The 26,613-nt window shown below is 43.9% G+C and overlaps 2 protein-coding genes across 4 annotated transcripts in view; one reads left to right on the plus strand and one right to left on the minus strand.

Moving 5' to 3' along the window:
- The window catches only part of med16 (mediator complex subunit 16), a 52,564-nt gene that overhangs the window by 13,271 nt on the left and 12,680 nt on the right, over positions 1-26,613 (plus strand). For all 3 annotated transcript variants that reach the window (XM_079506572.1, XM_079506571.1, XM_079506573.1), the window contains exons 6-14: positions 403-614; positions 2,522-2,671; positions 15,024-15,129; positions 16,732-16,887; positions 18,361-18,590; positions 21,780-21,986; positions 23,152-23,362; positions 24,679-24,812; positions 25,229-25,421. In XM_079506572.1, coding sequence (XP_079362698.1) covers positions 403-614; positions 2,522-2,671; positions 15,024-15,129; positions 16,732-16,887; positions 18,361-18,590; positions 21,780-21,986; positions 23,152-23,362; positions 24,679-24,812; positions 25,229-25,421 — 1,599 coding nt within the window. The remainder of the gene's footprint in view (positions 1-402; positions 615-2,521; positions 2,672-15,023; positions 15,130-16,731; positions 16,888-18,360; positions 18,591-21,779; positions 21,987-23,151; positions 23,363-24,678; positions 24,813-25,228; positions 25,422-26,613) is intronic.
- On the minus strand, positions 6,135-9,355 carry LOC306927312 (heat shock 70 kDa protein 12A-like; the record flags this gene model as incomplete). Its single annotated transcript, XM_079507025.1, has 4 exons — positions 6,135-7,129; positions 7,373-7,547; positions 8,250-8,474; positions 9,281-9,355. The coding sequence occupies 4 exons, from the start codon at positions 9,353-9,355 to the stop codon at positions 6,135-6,137; spliced, it is 1,470 nt and encodes a 489-aa protein (XP_079363151.1).

Below are 26,613 nucleotides of genomic sequence, written 5' to 3' on the forward strand. Positions count from 1 at the left end.
TCTGGGTGGGCGTAACGGTCATTGTTTATATTTCAGGTAAACCCATGGAGGTCTGGGTGGGCGTAACGGTCATTGTTCATATTTCAGGTAAACCCATGGAGGTCTGGGTGGGCGTAACGGTCATTGTTTCTATATTTCCAGGTAAACCCATGGAGGTCTGGGTGGGCGTAACGGTCATTGTTTCTATATTTCCAGGTAAACCCATGGAGGTCTGGGTGGGCGTAACGGTCATTGTTTATATTTCAGGTAAACCCATGGAGGTCTGGGTGGGCGTAACGGTCATTGTTCATATTTCAGGTAAACCCATGGAGGTCTGGGTGGGCGTAACGGTCATTGTTCATATTTCAGGTAAACCCATGGAGGTCTGGGTGGGCGTAACGGTCATTGTTTCTATATTTCCAGGTAAACCCATGGAGGGCTGGGTGGGCGTAACGGTCAGCGGCCTGGTCACCGTGTCTCTGCTGAAGCCCAACGGCATGCTGCTCTCGGCCAGCGAGAGCCTGTGTCGTCTCAGAGGACGCGTGGCGATGGCCGACATCGCCTTCACCAGTGGAGGAAACATCGTGGTGGCGGCGACCGACGGGAGCTCCTCCTCTCCCGTGCAGTTCTACAAGGTAACCCTATATGTATATATTAAAGTAAAATGACACGAGAGGGTGTTCTTTTGCCGTCATTAACAGTTTAACTCATTTTGGACTGAGGTCGATTCAGGTGGTGCTCAACCTTTTTCATGTCAAGGACCCCCAGAATTATCTCTATTGGGCCACGGACCCCCATCTCAAAATATATAGTTAACTTCCAGGGACCCCCCCCCCCCCCCCCCCCAGAAGCAAGTATTTTAGTTAAAATGTTTAAAAAATAGCAGACCTACAAGCTTGTAGCGCGCCACTCGGTGGTGCGCTATGAGCTTGTAGATCTGCTATTTTTCAATAGCTAAATTATAACATAATGTTTAAAACACCAAAAGAATATAAGATTTGTGCCGCATTTTTACGATTTTTAAAAAATAGCAGCGCGCTACGAGCTTGTAGATCTGCTATTTTTCAATAGCTAAAGTATAACATAATGCTTGGTTAAAACACCAAGGGAACCACTTTTGGTGTTTTATTGAAAAATAGCAGATCTACAAGCTCGTAGCGCGGCACCGAGTGCCGCGCTACGAGCTTGTAGGTCTGCTATTTTTTAAAAATCGTGAAAATGCGGCACAAACCTTTGAGTATATATTCTTTCAGAGCGAACGTTTTTAACTCAAATCTTTGCTTCTGGACGGTGTCCCTGGAACAACATATTTTCAGATGGGGTTCGGCGGCCGATTACATATAATTTTTGGGGTCCTTGACATGAAATATTGAGCACCACTGAAACATGAGGCTTTTCAGAAAATTGTCATGATTTAGAAGACTTTTTGTTTTATTTTGACGTCTGGTCTAAATGGGTTAATGGTCCAAAATACCCCCAGGTGTTCGGGGGGTTAATCACCCTAAAGGTGAATTATATTTCACCACTAATTACACGGCTCCTTAACCCATTTATGCCTGACGTCGAAATTAAAAAAAATGTCTTCTGAATCATGACAGTTTTCTGAAATACCTCATGTTTCTGTATCAGTGGTGCTCAAACTATTTCATGTCAAGGACCCCAACAATTATATGTAATCGGCCGCCGACCCCCCATCTGAAAATATGTTGTTCCAGTGACCTGAGTGACCCCCCCCCCTCTCAGTTAATCTGCTATTTTGCTATTTTTCAATAGCTAAAGTATAAAATAATGCTTAAAACACCAAAAGGGGTTCCCGTCCAAAATGGGTTAATACATAAATTAATACATTGACCCAAAACACAACAAAACGACGTCTATTCCTCGCTCAAATGTTTTCAAAGAATTTTTTTGAGAGCAATGTTTAGCTGTAAATGACATTGTGTGGGCGCAGCAGGTGCTCAGAGGGTTTGATTAGCCAGCGGTCTGTTATCAAGAAAATAACAGACCACTGAATTCAGCGAATCAAGCATCGCAACAAGCTGTGTAATAATGACCGATTATTATTATTACGCACACCCTCGGGTGTAATATTGCGATTATACAACAGTTGCCCTTAAAAAACACATCAACTCAATGTCATTATAACTTTGATATTGGCTAAAAAGAAAAATGCTAGCCTGGAAACCCAGTCTCTGGGTTGATCAGTACAGCTGAATTTGATGTTTTGATTAGGCGTTCCACCGTGCTTGTTTTAGCGTGTCTAGATGGCTGCTTCATCCAATCTGATTGCTTCCTCGAAACGATACACGCACACACACACACACACACACACACACTATACACGAGTCGCGTAATGAAATGTAACAGAGGTACAGTCAGACGTTATCACTAAAAGGATAGCACAATTCTTTATCAGTCATAAACACAAAAAGCACAGAGGCACACGTTTATCCAGTGGAAATGTGAGGTCCTTATTCCCCACGTGTGACACTAATACAACACTGTGCGTGCGTGTGCGTGCGTGTCTGCGTGTGCGCTCTAGGTGATCGTCAGCGTGGTGAATGAGAAGTGTCGCATCGACACGGAGCTGCTGCCGTCTCTGTTCATGCGCTGCACCACCGACCCCCTGCGACGAGACAAGTACCACGCCGTGACACACCTGCACTTCCTGACCCGAGAGAACTCTGAACAGGTAAAACCCTAACCCTAAACCCTCTCTACCCCATGACATGGGCAGCCGTTACAATTCCAAACATGACCCCGCTTTTTTTTACGTCCAATGTATTAGTATTTAGTTCATACAATTAACATAACTAACTAAAATGCATTTTTAAATTCAATTTAAAAAAAGGTTACTTTTCAGGATTACAATTCAAGAAATTGCAAATAATTATTCTGGATTTCAATTCAGAATAATTATACATTTACCATTTTAATGTATGGTCTGCAGTCGAGTGAAGATACCTGGTGCAGGAGTCGTTAGTTTCTGGAAACATTCTGCTCAACTTGGCCTTAGTATTGTTCCGACTATATGTGACCAGATTTGACTGAGAGCCTGCCATCGCGCAAACTCCAGCTTTTCACCAGAGGAGTTTTTTTTTATAGCACAGGCATACTCTTCACATGAGTCTGAAATAAGTGTCAGACATGCTGAAGTCGACCAAGGTCATATTTAGTTATATTAGTGTGGGTATATTTAGGGCGGCTGTGGCTCAGGAGGTAGAGCAATGATCCCTGGTTGGCAGGGTATGAATGAATGAACCATTGTCAGTGATGTAAAAATCCCGTGGATGCAGAGGTCGTTGTTTTATTGCGTCCCTTTGTGTTTTGGGATGCAAAATGCACCCTATTTTAATCTCTGCATTGTAAAGCGCTTTGTCTTGAGCACTTGGAAAAGCGCTATAAAAATGCAGTTCATTCATTATTAGTAGCCATAATCGACTACAAATGATTCCCGAGCGCGGCACGGCTGCGGCTCACCGCTCCAAGAGCAATGGGTCAAATGCGGAGAACACGTTTCACTGCGGTAACGTGTGTGACAAAATAGTAGGACTTAGGCATGTAACGATATATCGATATATATCGATATTATATCCCGACGATATGTATCGATTTATACAAAATTAATATCTAAGCATTAAAGTATGAGGTATAAAGTACAGCAGCCTTGTGTTCCTAAAACAGAAAGAATGGGTATTGGGTAAGACTGACGTTATGTATCTTTCAGGACCTTTCACTGCTTTGTCTCAACCATTACTATATATGGCTCTGGTCTCAGCCACCGCGGTAGATATTTTGACATTCTGTTTTCTTTTTTCTTTTTTTTTAATGTTGCCACTACTGTTGGAGCAGCAAATAAACTACACAGGTTCATCCCGATGTTCTGGGCATCTTTGTAATGTTAGTGTTAGTAAAAAGCAGGTAAAAGAGTAACGTTTGAGGCAGACTAACATCAGTCACTTTTCCATTCACTGTAGTAGAAGCTTGGTGCGGGGAAACCGCAGATGTGTCGTCTCCGCCTACAGGAAATACGTAGGCTGCGACCATGAGACCCGTTACGGAATTGGTCAATAGAAGCTGGCCAAAACTGTCTGTGTGTGTGTGTGTGTCACGCTGTAACACCACCCTAGCCTGGCTAATAAACCAGACTAATATCACACAACACTGTCACGGTATATCAGTCTGGGCTGGCTCCACTTGGATTTCATTTCCCGGGGAACATTTTCTCTTTGACGCAATTGGTCAGAGCTACTGTCAGTCAAAAGTCTCAAGCATTGAACGTCACTGTACCAAAGCCCGCCTATATTGCATACCGTGTCCCGATTGGTCCGACCTGTTCTCTGCTGTAGGAAAGAGGCGTGCTACTGAGCCTCGCCAGACCGTAATCCGCTGGTAGGCAACTTTTTTTTGCCAACAGCTGATTCGGTCTGGTTTATTAACCAGGCTAACACCACCCGCCCACCAGAGGGCAACTGAAATTGTGTGTGTGTGTGTGTGTGTGTGTGTGTGTGTGTGTGTGTGTGTGTGTGTGTGTGTGTGTGTGAGTGTGTGAGTGTGTGAGTGTGTGAGTGTGTGAGTGTGTGTGTGTGTGTGTGTGAGTGAGTGAGTGAGTGAGTGAGTGAGTGAGTGAGTGAGTGAGTGAGTGTGTGTGTGTGTGTGTGTGACTGCCACAACAGCTTTGTTCGCTTTACGTGTCTTACTTGTGCTTTATGTCATGATTGTGCTTTATGTCCCATGATTCTGAATCAATTCCATTAGTTTTGCACAAACAAAACTCTTAGTCCGGCAGCCAGGGTTGTGGGTGGGACAGTTTGGTATATCGTCTTTTTTTATTGGCCTAAAAATATCGTCTATATACATTCATGAATCCACTTGCTGACCGGCTGTCAACATTGAGCAATTTTTTTATAGGGGTTTATATGTGGTCCTACCATTAACATCCTATATAAGGCAAAAATGTCAAAGTTTTATTATGCTTTAAGTAGCATGTGACATGTCAAACTAGGGGGTTTTCATGATTCTGAATCCATTACAAGCATTAGTTTTGCACAAAAAACACTCCTTGGGCTAAAAAGGGCCATAGATGGAATGTGATGAGGTCAGCACATTTTGGGCACATTTTGGGCAAGTGGTGTGTTTTTTGTGCAAAACTAATGCTTGGAATGGATTCAGAGTCATGAAAACCTCCTAGTTTGACATGTCACATGCTACAGTATGTGTACTGTTGATATCGTGGTAAAAACTGAACATTTTTACATGATTATTATGGATTTTTCCACTTGCTAGAGTTGACATGCCAACACAACGTTTGTATTACAAATACGTATTTGCCCAAAGTATTGTACTAACAATTCACATTGTGGTTGTAATGTTTGTTTGATTGATTGATTGATTGATTGATTGATTGATTGCTTGATTGATTGATTGCTTGAATACTTTATTAACAGTTTGCAGAAAAAAAGCAAAAGAAAGTACAGTTTATAACCCACGATATCCATGGCTCGTTTCCATTGGGGTCCTTCATATTCAATTCCTAGATGTTACATTACCATTTAGAGTTACATGAAATTCAATCATTATAAACAGCGACCTTTTCAAAGCCAACCACATGTATTCACGAGTCAGTTACAGAAGTCAAATACAACAAAGATAAAACAAAGGTAATCCAAAACCAAGACGCAAGAAAATTCTACAGAATTTTTTGGATGAAATTATACATAATTTGGTCATTGATATATTGTAATAATAATACAAATTTAGCAAAATAACTTGATTTAGCACATTGTCTACAAAATTTGTATGATTGCTCTTTAACATCAAATACAAAGTTACATCACATGATGTCAGAATTAATCACACAAATAAAATATATTTAACGCTAAACCAAAATCACCATTTCCCCACGTGTGGACAGCCTATTACACTTGCAGTATATTAATCTCATGAATGATAATGAAGACAGAATAAATAAATTGGTATTAAATACTTTTTCTTTGCACTCTACATTGATCCTGTCATTTCTGAATAGGTTTTATGCCAATTAAATTGCAAGTTGCCCTGCTTAAAACTATCTGTCTTTACCCTTATTTATCTACATTTTATGTAGATACATCTACATCGTATTTGCTCAAAAAGTCAATTTTGACTGAGATTGTTTACTTGGAATCCACATCAGTGGCAGTGGCCGTTATTTCTGTGAAGCCAAATTTGACTTGCAACTTGATTTTACGATCCAGCCCACGTGTAGTATCTGGCATCTGAACGTCAAATGAGTTCAGTTTCTCTATTCCCCAATCATCAACATATAGCGGATTTATCCTTTCCGTGCGGAAAAACCCGATGCGTACCTTTGTCGTGTCTCTATCCGGTGGTGGTAAGATGAGGTCTCTGGTTTCGTCCCAACCCACGTCTTCATCTATCGTCACCAGTGTTTGGAAAAGATCACGACAGCGACAGTCACCCCTCTCACTTGTGAACTTCTTCTCAGCCTTATGCCTCGACGCGTCAAACCGCCTAGAGACGGCGATGCCATAAGTAAAAGCACTTTTCCGTGATGCCACTACGGCGGCGTTTCTTCCAAACATGACGGCTCCCTGCAAAACGGCCTGCTGGCCCGACGCAGGGCACAGCACTTTGCACCGAGCACCAAACTGCTCGGTGATGTGTGTGCGTAGAATCTCACTTGAGGCGAAACCTCCCACTAACAGAAGGTAGTCGATGCTGAGATCCTGTTTAAAGATCTCTTTGAGACTCTTCGTGATGCCACTCAGGCTTTCATTGGAAAAAGATCTCATCTTTGCTCTCGAGAGTACGATCGACCCTTCGTCCCAGCTCACACCCTGCACATTCTCAAAGTAATTCTCCATCGGTTTCTCTCTCTGAGCCAAAATGCCTAGGTTCAAAGGGCAGCGGAATTCTACATCATCATCCATACCCTTAAGGACACTGAAGTTATACATCAGCCTTCGAAGCTCACTGGGAAACCTTCTTTCGTAGTCATTCCAGAGAGTGTCGGAGAATATTTCTTTCAGGCAACTTTTAAAGTTTTTGTTAACCTGCTCCCCTCCCATGTCATTCCCAGAGGCCTTGTGCAGCTCTTTCAGAACTCCTCCATCCAATACTTCATGCACCGTGATGCCAATGGTACCACCTGCAAGACAACAGCGTTAGGCTTTAAAATATGAACGTTTTTTTACATGGCTAAAAAGTGGAGAACAGAGGAAGAATGTAGTGTAGTTGCATAGATTTAAAGATAAGGATTTTTGCAGTATATTTTAACTGTAAATGAAACTAGTGTATGTACATATGAGTATTAATTTGTCACGCACGCACGCACGCACGCACGCATGCACGCACGCGCACACACACATTACAATACCACAGCACAACATACCTCCACAATCAGCAACAATGTATTGTGTTCCAGGTTTTTGTTGTAGGGTATACGTAGCACTTGTTGAGTTCTCATCAAGAAAAGCACTTGAGGGCAGCTGCTTACACCAGATGGAGGCTGCTTCTGGCTCCAATGCGATGTACAAGTTCCTGTCCAAGTCTCTCACAATGCCAGCCTGTAAAGAAAGAAAGAAAGAGAACATTTACATGTCTACAGTTTAAGTTAATTAATTGCAGATTAATTACAAAACCAATAGATCTCCAACTCCTTAAGGCTCTTCCACAAGAGAGAGGGAGCCCCAAACCCTGAACCCAGGCCCCCCCCCCCCCCCCCCCCCAAACGTCAAATGACGTCACATTGTAGGCTCTACAGAGCCGAACCGACTTTTATTCGGCTCTAAAATAGGAGTATGAATCGGCCCTAAGGGTCTGACAAATAATATGACAAATAAGGGCCGATATCGATAATTTCCCGATACCGATACAGTATCGGCCTATCGGGACATCTCTAGTTAAAAGGGAGATCATGTGGAGGTTGCTATCTAAGCGCCAAACATATTGTTGCAGCTGTGCTTCCTACCAACCAGAAACTTAAAGTTACTGAATCATCGCTTTTGGACAACAGGCGATATGCGTTTGTAAAAACTTAATACATAATATTGTTAACCTGTGTCCAAAAGGATTAACTGTATTATTCCCACATTTAATGAACAAAGTGAACAAGTTTCATTTCATAACGTTTCTGGGTATGTTTCATGAATGAAGTTAAAATAAATCAGCTGATGATTTGGGTTTCGAGATGCCCATAATGAGTTTTTCTTTCAGCTAATAATAATTTTGATCATCAACATCATGTAATAATAACAACATGGAATTACCTCAGTTGCTGCTTTTCTCATGAACTGTTTTGCCGAAGCATCCCAAATAGCAGGAACAGTCAGAACCCAGGTGAAGTCAGACGCAGTGAAGGTTCGTCCACATGTGAGTTCATTCATGGTGTTCAGCGCATGGTCCTTCAGGTAGCGTAGGCTTTCTGTGAAGACCTTCAGGGCTCGCATTCTTTTGCCATTCACGGCTGTAATCATTAACTCCTCGCTGAGTTGCTGTTGAAGATGTTAAATGCATGTTGTTGATAAATACATGTACCTGTATAGCAGTGTTCGTCGACTAAAACTAAGACGAAAAATGTTCGTCGACTACCCTTTTTCACTGACGAAAACTAAATGGAAACTACATGAAAACTAAGCTATGATGACTAAAACTAAGACTAAATATACTGACAATTTCGTCAACAAATAAAAACTAGACTAAAATGTTAGGAAGCGACTAGTGGACTAGAGATCCAGTATAAGTCATTTTACACTTGGTTGCATGCTGAAAATAGCCGATCTACAAGTTCACAATGCGTCGCAGCGCGACGCATTGTGAACTTGTAGATCGGCTATTTTCAGCAAGTGTAAAATCAACGTCGACTAAATCAACTGTCGATTTAGTCGACTAAAATCGCATGACATTTAGTCGACTAAAACTAGACTAACACTAAGGCATTTCAGGTGACTAAAATGTGACTAAAACTATATGAAAACTATTCAAAAGACTATGACTAAAACTAAAATCAAATTTTGCTGCCAAAAACAACACTGCTGTATAGAGATGTATACACACACTGTATAATGTTTGAGCACATTTCTATCCTACTTGCAAATCGACAATATCATAGACTTACTTTTCTGTGGAGTTCCATCTTAAAGTTTACAAAGAGAAGTTTCTTTTCATTCCCCCTTCTATTGTATTCCCTTTTAGCGTCATAACCGAACTTGATGAATTGCTCATTTTCATCAAATAGAGCACATGTAGGCGTCTTTGGGGTGATCAGTCCCTCTCCTCTTCCCCATCGTGGAACTATGACATCTTGTTTGCCGCCGATGGCGTACCCACTGTAAGCAGTACCAAAGTCTATTGCTACTATAAATGCTTCACCCATATTCGAAATCTGAGTAAAGCTAGCCCAAGACAAACACGACTGAAATGAACACACCAAATACTGTCCCGGTTTTTATAGCACGAGCATCCTTCAGTATGTCACTAAGCCCCACCCTTTGGTACAACCGGAACAGTTCATTGGTGCAGCCAGGCGATGGGGGTGTAGGCTACCTGATACAAATCTTTTAAAGGGATGTTTTGTCATAAAGAAGAATAGCCTATGTAAAATAATTAGAAATATGGTAATATTTAACTGATTTTATCACTAGACTTGTCCTTTAGACTCAAATTGGACTTTAGTCATAGATTTGATGACTTTAAATATTGTCATTAAATGTCCCCCCACGATTCAGTGTGGCTATACCCCTGTTGCCTATACGCAATATTGACCGCTCTCGTCGATTGAATACTTTATTAACAAGATTGTTAACAGTATAGGCCTACATGTAGTACAGTCAAATGTTATACCATAAGGATACCACAAAAAGCACTGGGTGGGGTTTTCATTTTGGTCCAGGTACTCAATGAATCAGTAAGACCCAGGGCTCCATTTTCGTCACCGCTAAACCCCTTATCCCTAAACTTCTTTGCCTTTCTTTACTATTTTGCTAAACATTTTTGAATAGTTAAAATGGCCAGTCTACAAGCTCACAACGTGTCAATGTAGATTGGCTACTCAAAAATGTAAAAAAGGCAAAGAAGTTTAGGGATGAGGGGTTTAGCGGTGACGAAAATGGAGCCCATAGTAGTCTACAATACACTCCCATGCCATTTCCTGCTGGGTTGGGTGCTGGATCAAAAATCTAAACTTCCAACAGAATCGTGGGTCCTTCCGTGGAGGAACCCACAGTAGCAAACAGACAGTAGAAAATATAATAAAATCTGCACACCCAGTATGATGCTCCCAATGTGGAGAAAAACATGGAAATGTATCCTAGTATGTTTAGTTACCAAATGCCTATTCATGCTTCAGTTTTAGGTGAGAAGGTGAGCACCGAAACGGTGGTTAGTAAAACCAGAGAGATGTGTTTTGGCGGGCCTCGATGACGTCGTAATGGCTGATAATGGCTGATTTTACGCTTGCTGAAAATAGCCGTTCTACAAGCTCACACCGCGCCGCGAGCTTGTAGATCTGCTATTTTCAGCATGCAACCAAGTGTAAAATGACTTATACTGGATCTCTTGTCCACTAGTCCCTTCCTAACATTTTAGTCTAGTTTTTATTTATTGACGAAATTGTCGATATAGTCTTAGTTTTAGTCACCATAGCTTAGTTTTCATTTAGTTTCTATTTTGTGTCAGTGAAAAAAGGTAGTCGACGAACATTTTAGTTTTAGTCTAATTTATGTAAGTGTTTTGCAAGTTAATCCCACATACAATGCACTGACTTTTACCTATGTGTGTGTTTCAGTATTTTTTATTCTAGCACCTTAACTTTAACATCCATAAGTATATATAATGTGAATTATACATACGCTACATGCCTGCTATGCTCATGCTAGAGTTCTCAAACTCTGCCCGAACCCGACCAGGCCCGACATTTTAGGGCCGGGCCGGGCCTAAAATCTATGCTAATTAGTCGGGCCGGGCCTCTGGCCTGATCAGTTAGGGCCGGGCCTTAAATTTCGGGCCCGATGAGAACTCTAGCTCATGCACATTTATACATTATGTCAGGTTTATGTGTAGTCTAAATATGTAGATGTTTGTCTTTTTCTTTATGTCCTTTCCCCCTTAACCACGCCCCCTTCTTCTCTTTCTTTCTCTGTGGAAAAACAATATGATTTAGGAACTATGCACAAAAAACTAATCCCACTCTTTTACTTTGTAAATCTGTGATGTGACAACACAGCTGATTCTGATTCTGACGTGAGCATAAAGTGGCTTTGATACATTAAATAACGTATTATTCAGGCATTAGCAGACGCTCCAGAGCACGGCAACTTACAAAGTGCAGGAGTGAGTAAAAAAATAAATAATGCAATTTAGCGCTGGAGGGGTGAGCTAGGGCTAGGGGGTGAGGTACACGTTAGTGATACAAGTAGAAAGGAGTGCAAGGGGGTGAGGTGGGGTGAGATGGAGTCTGAAGAGGTGACTTCTCAGACTGTGGTGGATAATGGGGAGTGAGTCTGTAGTCCTGACTGAGAGGTGAGGTCATTCCCCCAACTTGGAGGCCAGAGTAATGAGAACCAAAGTGAAACCTGCAAACTACCATGTTAAAGGAGAATTACATACTAGACTTACCTTTATTTGTAGTTGTTACGTCCCCACCAAAGAGGTCCAGGTGTTAATTTGTGTAAAAGTGCATTATTGGCTATTTCCCTTACCATAAGGCCTCAATGAATTGCTTTGAATTGAATTTAAGACAGATGTAAAGGCAAGCAGTGCAAGAACAGAAAAGAGACCACTTAGCCCGAGCCTATGTTGTTTCACTGGTAACAGACCACAAGTATTAGTGGCATCATTTTCATATTGCAATACATTATAGGCATACATACATACATACATACATACATACATAACATATATTACATACATACATACATAACATATATTACATACATACATACATACAACTCTGAAGCCATCTGAGGAATTCACACGTCACATGTATGCCCGTTGATTAAGTCAGATGAGAAGCTGATGAGACGGTTTCCATTGTCTTAGAACAGTGCTAGAACTTGTGATCCAACCTTTTAGAACAAGTATTGTGTCTGTGGCACATCGTTGATCCAATCAATTGCAGCCCCTCATGTGGCCCCTGGTGTGACTTTTTTTTTGATTGATTGAGTGATTTAACAGATTGCCAAAAAAGCACAATGGAACAGATTTATTCAATAATGCTAAAAGGATAACCCAAATGAGCAGCCCTCAGGGCTAGTTTCCACTTGTTCATTAAGGTCCTGTGTATTTAATTCATCAAGACATTTAACCCATTTTGGGCAGGAACCCCTTTTGGTGTTTTAAGCATTATTTAAAACTTTAACTATTGAAAAATAGCAGATCTCTACATGCTCATAGCGCGGCACCGAGTGGCGCGCTACGAGCTTGTAGGTCTGCTACTTTTGAAAAACCGTGGAAATGTGGCGCAAACCGTGGAATATTCTTTCAGAGTGACCGATTTGAACTCAAATCCTTGCTTCTGGGGGTTGCCCCCGGAAACAACATATTTTGAGATGGGGGTCGGCGGCCAAATTACATATAATTTTTGGAGTCCTTGACATGAAATACTGAGTGATATAGGCCTAGAAACATAGGTATTTCAGAAAACTGTCAGAATTTAGAAGACATTTTTTGAATTTCGACGTCAGGCCTAAATGTCCTGTGTATTTAATTCATTGAGACATTTAAAGACAAACAATCTGACTGGTTGGAGGTTGCGTGGAGGCTCAACCAGTTAACCCAATCCAAGCCAAGGAACGACATGTTACGTTTTAAGCACGTTTTAAGCACTATACTATGTCCCAGGACGTAATTTTGCGTCTTAAAAAAAGAAAATCAAACTTTTTTTTATTTTTTTTACAATAGAAACGCTGGCCACTGGTCTGCGTTTCTATTGTAGTGTACTGGCAGTGGCGTGCACAGACATTTAGAGGGGCAGGTGCTCAAGTTAAAAAAGGGCACCTTGTGCAGCGCGTGGAACCGGCCGGTTGCCTTAATCCATTTTGGGCGGGAACCCCTTTTGGTGTTAGCATTATGTTATGCTTTAGCTATTGAAAAATAGCAGATCTACAAGCTCATAGCGCGCCACCGAGTGGCGCGCTACGAGCTTGTAGGTCTGCTATTTTTGAAGAATCCAAAAAAAAAAAAGGAAAAAAACGTTTTTTTTATTTTTATTTTTTCCCAAAAGGGCACATTGCCAAAAGGGCAGGGGGTGCTCTAGCACCCCCTAGTGTCTATCTGTGCACGCCACTGTGTACTGGCATGGATTGTGTTAATACACAGAGCAGGCTCCTTGTGAACGTGACAACGCCTTGTCTTGTCTCGTGTGTCTCTCCGTTCTTTCTGTCCTTGGTATCCTGCAGTGGTGGAAAAAGTACTCAATTGTTTTACTTAAGTAAAAGCACCAATACTGCAATTTAGAACTACTTCGTTACAAGTAAAAGTACGGAATTGAAAATGTACTTGAGTAAAAGTACAAAAGTATCGGCATCAAAATGTACTTAAAGTACTAAAAGTAAAAGTATTCATATTGCAGAATTTCCCATGTCCCAAGTTCAAAATGTGTAAAAATCTATTGAAAATAGCCGATCTACAAGCTCACAATGTGTAGCGTTGCGACGCATTGTGAGCTTGTAGATCGGCTATTTTCAAATGGCCGAAATGTATAGGGTTGAAGTGGTTATAATGTATGTTTTCTAATCCAAATTAAAATCGCCAAAGTAACTAGTAACTAAAGTTTTCAAATAATTGCAGTGAAGTAAAAGTACAAATTTTGGCTCTGAGATGTAGTGGAGTAGAAAAGTAAAAGTACTGGAAATTGGAAATACTCAAGTAAAGTACAAATACCTCAACATTGTACTTAAGTACAGTACTTAAGTAAAAGTACTTAGTTACTTTCCACCACTGGTATCCTGTCTCTCTACACTGACACCTACAGTAAATGAAGTAAAGCATAAAATGCCCCCCCAAAAAATATATTAAACTGACAAAAAAGGTTCTTCTCTCTACTTGTAAAATTGTGTTGTGAAGTTTTATACAATGTCTGGTCAGTAAGCTGAGTTTCCAGAGACTCCTGTCCTATGCTGAATTGTCAATTTGTATTCTGTGTGAAACATTTGAGATATAATACAACTGTCTGGTTTGGAATAATTATGGAATGTGTATGAATACACATGTGTATGAATGTGTATGAATACACATGTGTATGAATGTGTATGAATACACGTGTGTATGAATGTGTATGAATACACATGTGTATGAATGTGTATGAATACACGTGTGTATGAATGTGTATGAATACACATGTGTATGAATGTGTATGAATACACATGTGTATGAATGTGTATGAATACACATGTGTATGAATGTGTATGAATACACATGTGTATGAAGGAAAGCTGGCCAATGATTCTTGAAACCTGCCATTTTATTCTTCAACACTTTAACTTTTAAAGTAAAAGTATAACGTTCGTCGTTGACCATTTTGGGGAACACAACGCATGTGTACTGTTGATATTGTGGTAAAAAAACCTGAACATAATCACACTCCGCGAGTCGTCATTTTTATATGATTATTTATTTTCCACTTGCTAGAGTTGTAAATGAACACTTATGAAAGTAAGTAATTATATGTAATTGGCCGCCCACCCCCATCTGAAAATATGTTGTTCCAACTTCCAGGGAGGGACCTCCCCCCAGAAGCAAAGATTTCAGTTAAAAACGTTCGTTCTGAAAGAATATATATACAAAACATTTGCGCCACATTTTCACCATTTAAAAAAAATAGCAGACCTACAAGCTCGTAGCGCGGCACTCGGTGCCATGCTATGAGCTTGCAGATCTGCTATTTTTCAATAGCTTAAAGTATAACATAATGCTTTAAAACACGAAAAGGGGTTCCTGAATGGGATAAACTTTAGTTTGTCAGAATAATAATCGGGGGAATCCTCCTCCTCACTGCCTCTGCTGCTGAATCCACTCCCATGTCTTTGCGTTTTCTTTCGTTCCAGGTGTTGCTGTGTGCCTCGAGTCAGACGGGAAGCATAGTGGAGTGCTGGTCACTGCGGAAGGAGGGACTTCCTGTCAATAACATCTTCCAACATCGCTCTCCTGTCGGTGAGAGAACCTGCCTCTTCATGCCGTCAATCACACTGGACACCAGTGGTCCTTTGAGGGGGTTCCAGGTGGTCCCCCAGCTAAATGATAGTTTACAATTTACAATTTACAATTTTACAATTTAGGCATTTAGCAGACGCTCTTAATCCAGAGCGACTTACATTTAGCAAGAACAAAAAGTTTAACCCATTTTTTTCTAAAAAAATGTCTTCTACATCCTGACAGTTTTCTGAAAAAGCTATGTTTCTATGTCAGTGGTTCTTCGATTTTTCAAAAATTGAAAAATTGAAAAAATTGAAAAATAAAGTCGGAGGTGCTAACCAAATGGACCCTTATTAGATTTGTAACTTTTTTATAGTGTAAGGGTCTATTTGGTTTCATCTCAAGAGTTAAATATCTGCATTACTGAATTTACAAGAAGTCTACACAGTTAGAAAATGTACAAAAATTGTTATTTTATGTTATCTCTCCTAATGTAACGTCAATACGGCATGGAATTGTGGACAAAATCTTATGTAATGACAACTAAATATTCTTTAGTTTTGGGTCTGAGCTTGACCTTGACCGTGAAAAGGGTTGAAAACCACTGCTACGCACGCACGCACGCACGCACGCACGCACGCACGCACGCACGCACGCACGCACGCACGCACGCACGCACGCACGCACGCACGCACGCACGCACGCACGCACACACACACACACACACACACACACACACACTATGGAAGCCCCTGACCTGTGTGCAATGGGAGAGAAGCAGACTACCATCCTAAAATGTGACCAATTCTGACCGAATTCACATGCACACGTAAATCTTTTTTGCTGTTTTGGGCCATTATATTGGCCTATTTCCGGTCGCCTACACCCCCCAGAGTGACAGCCAATCTAGCGCATTGTTGCTGCTTTACACACAATTGCACTGTTCAGCTGCCCTTCTCACCAACAATAAAACACTAATCTTTTTAGACACCATATTTTTTTTTAGGGGCCCCTTGTGCCCAAGGGCCCCTGGGCACGTGCCCAAAGTGCCCATATGGTAGATCCGGCCCTGTAGTTTCAGTCGACGAAAACAACACCGTTTCTAAAGCCGTAACCTTTGACCCCTGTGTGGCCTGCCAGTGGGAGAGAAGCAGCCCACCATCCTGAAGTGGAGGATCCTGTCATTAATACAGCTGTATAACCTTTGACCTTTGACACAGTGGGAGAGAAGCAGCCCACCATCCTGAAGTGGAGGATCCTGTCATTAATACAGCTGTATAACCTTTGACCTTTGACACAGTGGGAGAGAAGCAGCCCACCATCCTGAAGTGGAGGATCCTGTCATTAATACAGCTGTATAACCTTTGACCTTTGACACAGTAGGAGAGAAGCAGCCCACCATCCTGAAGTGGAGGATCCTGTCATTAATACAGCTGTATAACCTTTGACCTTTGACACAGTGGGAGAGAAGCAGCCCACCATCCTGAAGTGGAGGATCCTGTCATTAATACAGCTGTATAACCTTTGACCTTTGACACAGTAGGAGAGAAGCAGCCCACCATCCTGAAGTGGAGGATCCTGTCATTAATACAGCTGTATAACCTTTGACCTTTGACACAGTGGGAGAGAAGCAGCCCACCATCCTGAAGTGGAGGATCCTGTCGGCCACCAACGACCTGGAGAGAGTGAGTGCCGTGGCGCTGCCCAAGCTGCCCATCTCCATCTCCAACACGGACCTCAAGGTGGCCTCGGACACCAAGTTCTGTCCTGGACTGGGTGAGACTTTGGTTTTAGAGCCCGTTCTCTGGGCGGGAACCCCCTGTTGGTGTTTTAACCCATTTTGACTTTTTGAGATCAGAGACAAAATGTCTTCTACATCCTGACAGTTTTCTGAAAAAGCTATGTTTCTATGTCAGTCAATCTTCGATTTTTTTCAAAAATAGCAGACCTACAAGCTCGTAGCGCGCCACTCGGTGGCGCGCTATGAGCTTGTAGATCTGCTATTTTTCAATAGCTAAAGTATAACATAATGATAACACCAAAAGGGGTTCCCGCCCAGAATGGGTTAAAGCATTATGTTATACTTTTAGCTATTATTGAAAAATAGCAGACCTACAAGCTCGTAGCGCGGCACCGAGTGCCGCGCTACGAGCTTGTAGGTCTGCTGTTTTTTTTTTAAATCGTGGAAATGTGGCGCAAATCTTTGGATATATATTCTTTCAGAGCGAACGTTTTCAAATCAAATCTTTGCTTATGGGGGTCCCTGGAACAACATATTTTCAGATGGGGGGCCAGCGGCCAATTACATATATTTTTGGGGGGTTCTTGTCATGAAATATTGAGCACCACTGATAGGCCTATAGAAGTATTTCAGAAAACCTTTAGGATTTAGAAGACTTTTTTTTTTTTCGAAGTCAGGTCCAAATGGGTTAACATTGATTTAGAGGAATACAGACATTCCCACCCTAGAAAAAGAAATCACACCCGTGTGAACTGAGTGGTGCAAGGTCTTATATAGCCTGATCAGCTGTGGTCTGACGTAATGTCAGTGACCATGGTAACCATGCTCACCTGTGCACGGACACGTACACAGGTACACAAACATACAGACAAAACTGGTTGTTGGAGTGGTTTGCACCACTCAAAAATCCTAAAATATATGAACATATATTTTTATATGCCACATCAACATATTTGTGGATATATATATTTTTTTGTTTTTGCTTAAACTGCAAAAGAAAATGATAACTGCATATGTTGCTGAATGATAACCCACCTTTTGAATAATGGCATATTATTAACAAATTGAGGGAAAGAGTTGCACCAGGTGCCTGCTCCATGTGTGTGCCTATGTCTCCTATTAAATATCCACATTGGTTTACATAAAAGTGGAACATTCTCTGTCTGTCTGTCTGTCTGTCTGTCTGTCTGTCTGTCTGTCTGTCTGTCTGTCTGTCTGTCTGTCTGTCTGTCTGTCTGTCTGTCTGTCTGTCTGAAGAGGCTACTGGAGATTGGAGATCTGTCACTATGACAGAAAGAGACAAGATGGGTCTGTTGCAACATTCATTCACCCCATAATCTCAGTGGAAATGGGGGAATATGTTGTGAAATAAAAAAAGTCAGATTCTAAAACTGGAATTTGGGAAAAGGCCTTTTTTTCTTTTTTTTTACATATTCTTAGTTAAAACCATTCCATGCTTTCCCCATGCTCTCGCTCTCTCTCTCTCTCTCTCATATATGTCTCTGCAGGGCTCGCTCTATCGTTCCACGACGGCAGCATTCAGATCCTCCACCGCCTCTCTCTCCACACCATGGGCGTGTTCTACGGCTCCGCCTCCTCTGTGGGCGGGGCCGGGGGCCGCCCGGGCGACGAGTCGTCCGTCAAGCGCCAGCGGACGTCCGGCCCGTCGGTCCACTTCAAGGCCCTGCAGTTCAGCTGGACCTCTCTGGCTCTAGCTGGAGTGGACACGCACGGCAAGGTCTGTCTGTCTGTCTGTCTGTCTGTCTGTCTGTCTGTCTGTCTGTCTGTCTGTCTGTCTGTCTGTCTGTCTGTCTGTCTGTCTGTCTGTCTGTCTGTCTGTCTGTCTGTCTGTCTGTCTGTCTGTCTGTCTGTCTGTCTGTCTGTCTGTCTGTCTGTCTGTCTGTCTGTCTGTCTGTCTGTCTGTCTGTCTGTCTGTCTGTCTGTCTGTCTGTCTGTCTGTCTGTCTGTCTGTCTGTCTGTCTGTCTGTCTGTCTGTCTGTCTGTCTGTCCGTCCGTCCGTCCGTCCGTCCGTCCGTCCGTCCGTCCGTCCGTCCGTCCGTCCGTCCGTCCGTCCGTCCGTCCGTCCGTCCGTCCGTCCGTCCGTCCGTCCGTCCGTCCGTCCGTCCGTCTGTCTTAATCTCTGCCCGAACCCGGCCCGACCCGGCCCGACATTTTCGGGTAGGGCCGGGCCCAAAATGCAAGATAATTAGTCGGGCCGGGCCGAGCCTCGGGCTCTGTGATTTTCCGTGATTTCTTTTTTTTTTTAATATATTTTTATTATAACAAAAATAACAATTCTGTTTGTGTAATGTATTTATTTAATATGAAGTGGGCTGAGCTGGTGAATGTTGGCGATTAACTTTTACAGTTTAGGCTATTATACTATATGTGACTGAAGGAGGAGGAGGCGATGATCAGCAGCAGCGCACCAAAGTGACAGAATAGAACGGTGGTTGTTGAACTTGCTACCGCTGGCTGGCCTCTGGTTTGCCAACCAAATGAGCTGCTTACTGCTCAGCATCAACTATATAACTTAAGTTAACTTGCCATATGCTTAAATGTTTTATAAGACCATCGATTCATCCGCAATAGCTCGTTTTGGAAACGTCGGGGCTTAACGAGACACTGCTGTCTCGTTGAACCCAGCTGGGTGAATAAGCTAAATTAGGCTACCTAATCAACGTCACCACGGTAAATGCTCCATATATAACTATGAAAGCGCCTGCATACACGTAATACATGATGACCAAGCAATGTTACAGTCACACTGTAGGCTACAGGTATTTGGTTTACAAATCGTATCGCAGCGCGCTGTACAGCTATTTAATTTCCCCATCGTAGCGCAGCGCGCCTCGTTGTGTGCCCACTGCCCAAAATAAAAGATCTGCAAGCTGTCGACAGACTCGACACGCCATCGAGCGGCATGTTGATGGTTTGTATGTCTGTTCTTTTGGTTAGGCAACGCACATTACGCGTGGTATGTGGGTTTGAGAGGCAATGATTAATGTAAACTATACAGTAACCTAGTAGATTATAGCCAAGTTGACAATTGTCATAATATTGTATAGCTCTGTTCGGGACTGTTGCACAACGGTGAATGATGAAAAAGTTGCACTTTGTTAACGGGACAGTAGCCTATTGGACATAATTAACTGCGTCACTTCAGACGATCGCTGCTACTTTGATTCAGAAGGTGTTTACTCACCCCTGGAAATTGCTGGAAACCATTAGAATGTTGGAAATGGAACATTATCAGCCAATTCACGTGAGTTACATAAATCCTTTATTTCGGCGACTAGACTATTAGTACGTTCTCTGACACGACACGGTCGTCTCAATAATCCACGGAGCCGCGGCCATATAGTGGCATTTTTCTTTTTCCTTTTTTTCTCTTTTTTTCACTCGGGCTTTTTCGGGTTTTCGGGCCTGACATTATGGTAATTGTTAGGGTCGGGCCGGGCCTCGGGCCGACCCAGTTAGGGTAGGGTAGGGCCGGGCCTTAATTTTCAGGCCCGATGAGAACTCTACCGTCCGTCCGTCCGCCCGCCCGCCTGCTAGTGTTGCGCAGGCCGGCTTTTTTGCATAACCCGCCCGTCCCGCAAAACAATATATTAATCAAGAACCCGCCAAACAAGAAAACGCGATTAATATTAAGTTTCGCATCGCATGGATAATCGCATTTGCTTGATTGCCAGAGAGAGAGAGGTGACGGTCCCTCGGATGAACATATAAAACTTAAGCCCAACACTTATACACATACGTGACATGACATAGGCCGCCGCCTATCTGTTTCGGAACGGTTCACTTCACTCAGCATTCAGTGTAGCTCTCCACTCGAAATGAATGAATCTCTGCATGTTCTCATTTTAGTTTCGCTTGTGCCTATACGTCGACTTAGTTGCGTGGCGGTGGTACCGCGCACCCAAAATAGCCGCTCTACAAGCTCACAACGCGTCGCCTGCGACCCGTTGTGAGCTTGTAGATCCTATAATTATGTGTGTGCGCACTGTGCACGCCTGCACGGTCACGCGCTCAATTAAGAAAGATTTAATTCAGATGCGCTGATGACGCCTCAGAGGGGCGAGAGCCGAGAGGGGAATTGTTTTAACATGCAGTTCAGGACGGAGAGGACACTTTTCTCCGATGGTCAAAAAGGCAGGGGCTAAAGCCCCCTTTCATAAGCACAAGATGAACAACAGTACAAGTTGATGATTTCAGCAGGAGGAGGACGACTAGGAGAGCAGGTACCGGAACGCTTTTTTTTCCTCCTTTTTGGGGGAAAGGGGGGGTGACCCGCCCCGCCCGCTGTGCGATAATTGCGCTGAAAATCTTGAACCCGTCCGCCCGCCACGCGGGACAACCCCTCGGGACCTGTGGGCAACGGGCCGGCCCGCACACCACTACTGCCTGCCTGTCTGTCTGTCTGTCTGTCTGTCTGTCTGTCTGTCTGTCTGTCTGTCTGTCTGCCTGCCTGCCTTCTATCTGCGCCCTCAGGTATCTGTCCCTCCTGTTGTCTCTCCACAGTCTCACTAGCGCCCTCTATGTGTCCTTCCTGTTGTCTCTCCACAGTCTCACTAGCGCCCTCTATCTGTCCCTCCTGTCGTCTCCACACAGTCTCACTAGCGCCCTCTATCTGTCCCTCCTGTCGTCTCCACACACAGTCTCACTAGCGCCCTCTATTTGTCCCTCCTGTCGTCTCCACACACAGTCTCACTAGCGCCCTCTATCTGTCCCTCCTGTCGTCTCCACACAGTCTCACTAGCGCCCTCTATCTGTCCCTCCTGTCGTCTCCACACACAGTCTCACTAGCGCCCTCTATTTGTCCCTCCTGTCGTCTCCACACACAGTCTCACTAGCGCCCTCTATCTGTCCCTCCTGTCGTCTCCACACAGTCTCACTAGCGCCCTCTATCTGTCCCTCCACACAGCTGCACATGCTGCGCGTGTCGCCCTCCATGGGCCAGATGCTGGACATGAACACCACGCTGCGCCACCTGCTGTTCCTGCTGGAGTACTGCATGGTGACGGGCTACGACTGGTGGGACGTCCTCCTGCACGTCCAGCCCGCCATGGTGCACAACCTGGTGGAGAAGCTGCACGAGGAGTACATGAGGCAGAACCAGGCCTTACAGCAGGTTAGAACCTATCTAGAACCCTCCATGAGGAGTACATGAGGCAGAACCAGGCCTTACAGCGGGTTAAGAACCTGCTAGAACCCTCCATGAGGAGTACATGAGACAGAACCAGGCCTTTCAGCAGGTTAGAACCTATCTAGAACCCTCCATGAGGAGTACATGAGACAGAACCAGGCCTTACAGCAGGTTAGAACCTATCTAGAACCCTCCATGAGGAGTACATGAGGCAGAACCAGGCATTACAGCAGGTTAAGAACCTTCTAGAACCCTCCATGAGGAGTACATGAGGCAGAACCAGGCCTTACATCAGGTCAGAACCTGCTAGAACCCTCCATGAGGAGTACATGAGGCAGAACCAGGCCTTACAGAAGGTTAAGAACCTTCTAGAACCCTCCATGAGGAGTACATGAGGCAGAACCAGGCCTTACAGCCGGTTAAGAACCTGCTAGAACCCTCCACGAGGAGTACAACCATGCCTTACAACAGGTACAACAGGCCCCCATAGAACCGTCTATAGAACCGTATATCTTATCTACAGTCTGCTATTGTCCATAATCTGGTGGAGAAGGTTACATGGGCGCCAGCCAGGCAGACACCCAGGCTTTCCACCACCAGGGTTGAACCGGTTCTGTTCTTAGTCCATGAGCCAGATCCCCCAAAAATGTGAACGTTAATTACGAATTGAGTGGGGGAAAAAAAAACGTACCTATATTGAATTGTTATTACGGTCAAACGAGCACTCAATTTTAGGCATGTGTGCCCGCCTGGCCCTACTGGGTCCCCAAACTGGTCTGGGCCGCCCGTGGCTCGGCCCGGCCCGAAACATATTGGGCCTGAAAACCCGGAAAAAAAAAACACTAGATGGCCAGCCGGTCCGTGATAATAGAAAGGTTGGGAACCCCATGTCTTAGAGGGTCTAAGTGGTTAAACTGAAGTGACATTGATTGTGTGTGTGTGTGTGTGTGTGTGTGTGTGTGTGTGTGTGTGTGTGTGTGTGTGTGTGTGTGTGTGTGTGTGTGTGTGTGTGTGTGTGTGTGTGTGTGTGTGTGTGTGTGTGTGTGTGTGTGTGTGTGTGTGTGTGTGTGTGTGTGTGTGTGTGTGTGTGTGTGTGTGTGTGTGTGCGCGCGCGCGCGTCTGTGTGTGTGCATGTGCGCGTGTCCGCCAGGTCCTCTCCACGCGCATCGTGGCGGTGAAAGCGTCGCTGTGCAAGCTGTCCCCGGCGACGGCCGCCCGGGCATGTGACTTCCACGCTAAGCTCCTCCTCATCGCCATAAGCTCCACCCTCAAGTCTCTGCTCCGCCCCCACGTGCTCAACACGCCCGACAAGAGCCCCGGAGACCGCCTGAGTGAGATCTGTGCCAAGAACTCTGACACAGGTTGATAGAACATAATGTACTTTACATTATATATATGTAGTTTATACAGTAATAAAGAACTCTGATACAGGTTACTTACTGTCCATCCCATTCATTCAATGTGAGAAAATAGGTGATCAACCTGAAGACATAGGCTGTGTTGTATTATTGAGTGGTGCAAACCACTCCAACAACCAGCTTTGTCTGTATGTTTGTGTACCTGTGTACCTACGTGTCCGTGCACAGGTGAGCATGGTTACCATGGTCACTGACATTACGTCAGACCACAGCTGATCAGGCTATATAAGACCTTGCACCACTCAGTTCACACGGGTGTGATTTTTATATAGAATCAGATATTGATAAGGTGATGATCAACCTGAAGACTTCATAATGATCAGATATTGATAAGTTGATGTGTGATCAGATATTGATCAGGTGATGTGTGATCAGATATTGATGAGGTGATGTGTAATCAGATATTGATGAGGTGATGTGTGGTCAGATATTGATGAGGTGATGTGTGGTCAGATATTGATGAGGTGATGTGTGGTCAGATATTGATGAGGTGACGTGTGATCAGATATTGATGAGGTGACGTGTGATCAGATATTGATGAGGTGATGTGTGATCAGATATTGATGAGGTGACGTGTGGTCAGATATTGATAAGGTGACGTGTGGTCAGATATTGATCAGGTGACGTGTGATCAGATATTGATGAGGTGATGTGTAATCAGATATTGATAAGGTGACGTGTGATCAGATATTGATGAGGTGACGTGTGATCAGATATTGATGAGGTGATGTGTGATCAGATATTGTTGAGGTGATGTGTGATCAGATATTGATGAGGTGACGTGTGATCAGATATTGATGAGGTGATGTGTGATCAGATATTGATGAGGTGACGTGTGATCAGATATTGATGAGGTGACGTGTGGTCAGATATTGATGAGGTGATGTGTGGTCAGATATTGATGAGGTGACGTGTGATCAGATATTGATGAGGTGACGTGTGGTCAGATATTGATAAGGTGACGTGTGATCAGATATTGATGAGGTGACGTGTGATCAGATATTGATGAGGTGATGTGTGGTCAGATATTGATGAGGTGACGTGTGGTCAGATATTGATGAGGTGATGTGTGATCAGATATTGATGAGGTGATGTGTGGTCAGATATTGATGAGGTGACGTGTGATCAGATATTGATGAGGTGATGTGTGGTCAGATATTGATGAGGTGACGTGTGGTCAGATATTGATGAGGTGATGTGTGGTCAGATATTGATGAGGTGACGTGTGGTCAGATATTGATGAGGTGATGTGTGGTCAGATATTGATAAGGTGATGATCAACCTGAAGACGGAGGAGTTCGTGTTGGACGGCCCGCCTCTCCAGTCTCTCCAGCAGCTCATCCAATGGGTGGGAGACTTTGTCCTGTACCTGCTGGCCAACCTGCCCAATCAGGTGAGACCTCTGTCTGTCTGTCTGCCAATCAGGTGAGACCTCTGTCTATCCGCTACCCAATCAGGGGAGATCTCTGTCTGTCTGTCAGCCAATCAGGTGAGATAAGGGGAGACCTAGATGTCTGTGGGCACAACAAGCACACTTAACTGATGACATGACACCATCTAGTGGGTAAACGCGGTACTGCGGCCACAATCCTGAACAAAGCTTGGACGGCTGTGAACTCTATCGTTGAAATGGAAGTAGTCGTCGTGTGATGACTCATAGCTTGAGTCTGTGCCGAGTTCTCTCAGTGTAAACAATGTTTTTTTGCAGCAAATGTAGATTTTAGTTTTAGTCATGAGTCTCTTGAATAGTTTTCATGTGTGTGCGTGCTGTGCGTGCTTGTGTGTGTGTGTGCGTGCGTGCGTGCGTAGGGCTCCATCGTGCGCCCGGGCTTCGGGTTCCTGCGCGACGGCTCCTCGCTGGGCATGCTGCGAGAGTTGATGGTGATGATCAGGATCTGGGGTCTGCTGAAGCCTGGCTGTCTGCCCATCTACACAGCCACCAGCGACAGTCAGGACAGCATGAGTCTGCTGTTCCGACTGCTGACCAAGCTATGGCTCTGCTGTAAGTATTTAGTAACCCATTTTGACCTGAGATCAGATTCTAAAAATGTCTTCTACATCCTGACAGTTTTCTGAAAAAGCTCTGTTTCTATGTCAGTCGTTCTTCGATTTTTCAAAAATAGCAGACCTACAAGCTTGTAGCGCGCCACTCGGTGGCGCGCTATGAGCTTGTAGATCTGCTATTTTTCAATAGCTAAAGCATAACATAATGCTAAAACCAAAAGGGGTTCCCGCCAAAAATGGGTTAACATGGCTTGCTGGTTAGCCTCGGTCCCAGGCTCACGTTTCTGCGAAAAGAAGAGCCTGGTCACAACGTAAGGCAAAGAAGCTATCGGCGGACGTATCCTCCGGAACATCCATCAGATGTATTTCCCCCGGATACGATATTTTCCCGACCAATCACAACACTTGTTTCATTCGCGGAGAATGTGAACTGATTTGTAAAGCATCAACGTCATTTCCTTGTTTCGGTGGGGACTAGTAAACACAGCCGCACCGCGTGACGTAGTTATCTTACACTTCCGCCACTTCCGCTGATAGTCTTTTCAGCGTAGGTCTTGCCCAGGGTGCTTGCTGGTTGAATGAATGCGTGATTCTGATTGGTCAATCGCTGAATTCAGTGGTCTGTTATTTTCTTGATAACGACCACTCCGCTCTATAACAGACCGATGCCTAACCAAACCCTCGGAGCACCTGCTGCGCCCCGCTTGATTTACTGCTGTTTCCAACATGACCGCCATTATGACATTGCTCTCAGAAATGTTTTTTGAAAACATTTGAGCGAGAAATAGACGAAGCAGTAACCCCGAAAATGGATTCCATTTCGTCAACTCACGTCCTTCTTTTCCGACAGTGCTCCAGCCCTGCGGCTGGGCAGACGCAGACAGCGCAAACTTATGGAATAGTTTTTGTGTTGTGTTTTGGGTCAATTTATTCATTTGAATGATGTCATGCATGATTGTGGAATGACACTGATCCGCGCACAGGTGTCTTCATAGTACGCATTCATAATAAAAAACACTGGTCTCTACGGCGTGTGCGTGTGTGTGTGTGTGTGTGTGTGTGTGTGTGTGTGTGTGTGTGTGTGTGTGTGTGTGTGTGTGTGTGTGTGTGTGTGTGTGTGTGTGTGTGTGTGTGTGTGTGTGTGTGTGTGTGTGTGTGTGTGTGTGTGTGTGTGTGTGTGTGTGTGCGTG

Source organism: Electrona antarctica (genome assembly GCF_951216825.1).
Source record: "Electrona antarctica genome assembly, chromosome: 7".
In the NCBI taxonomy this organism is placed as follows: Eukaryota; Metazoa; Chordata; class Actinopteri; order Myctophiformes; family Myctophidae; genus Electrona; species Electrona antarctica.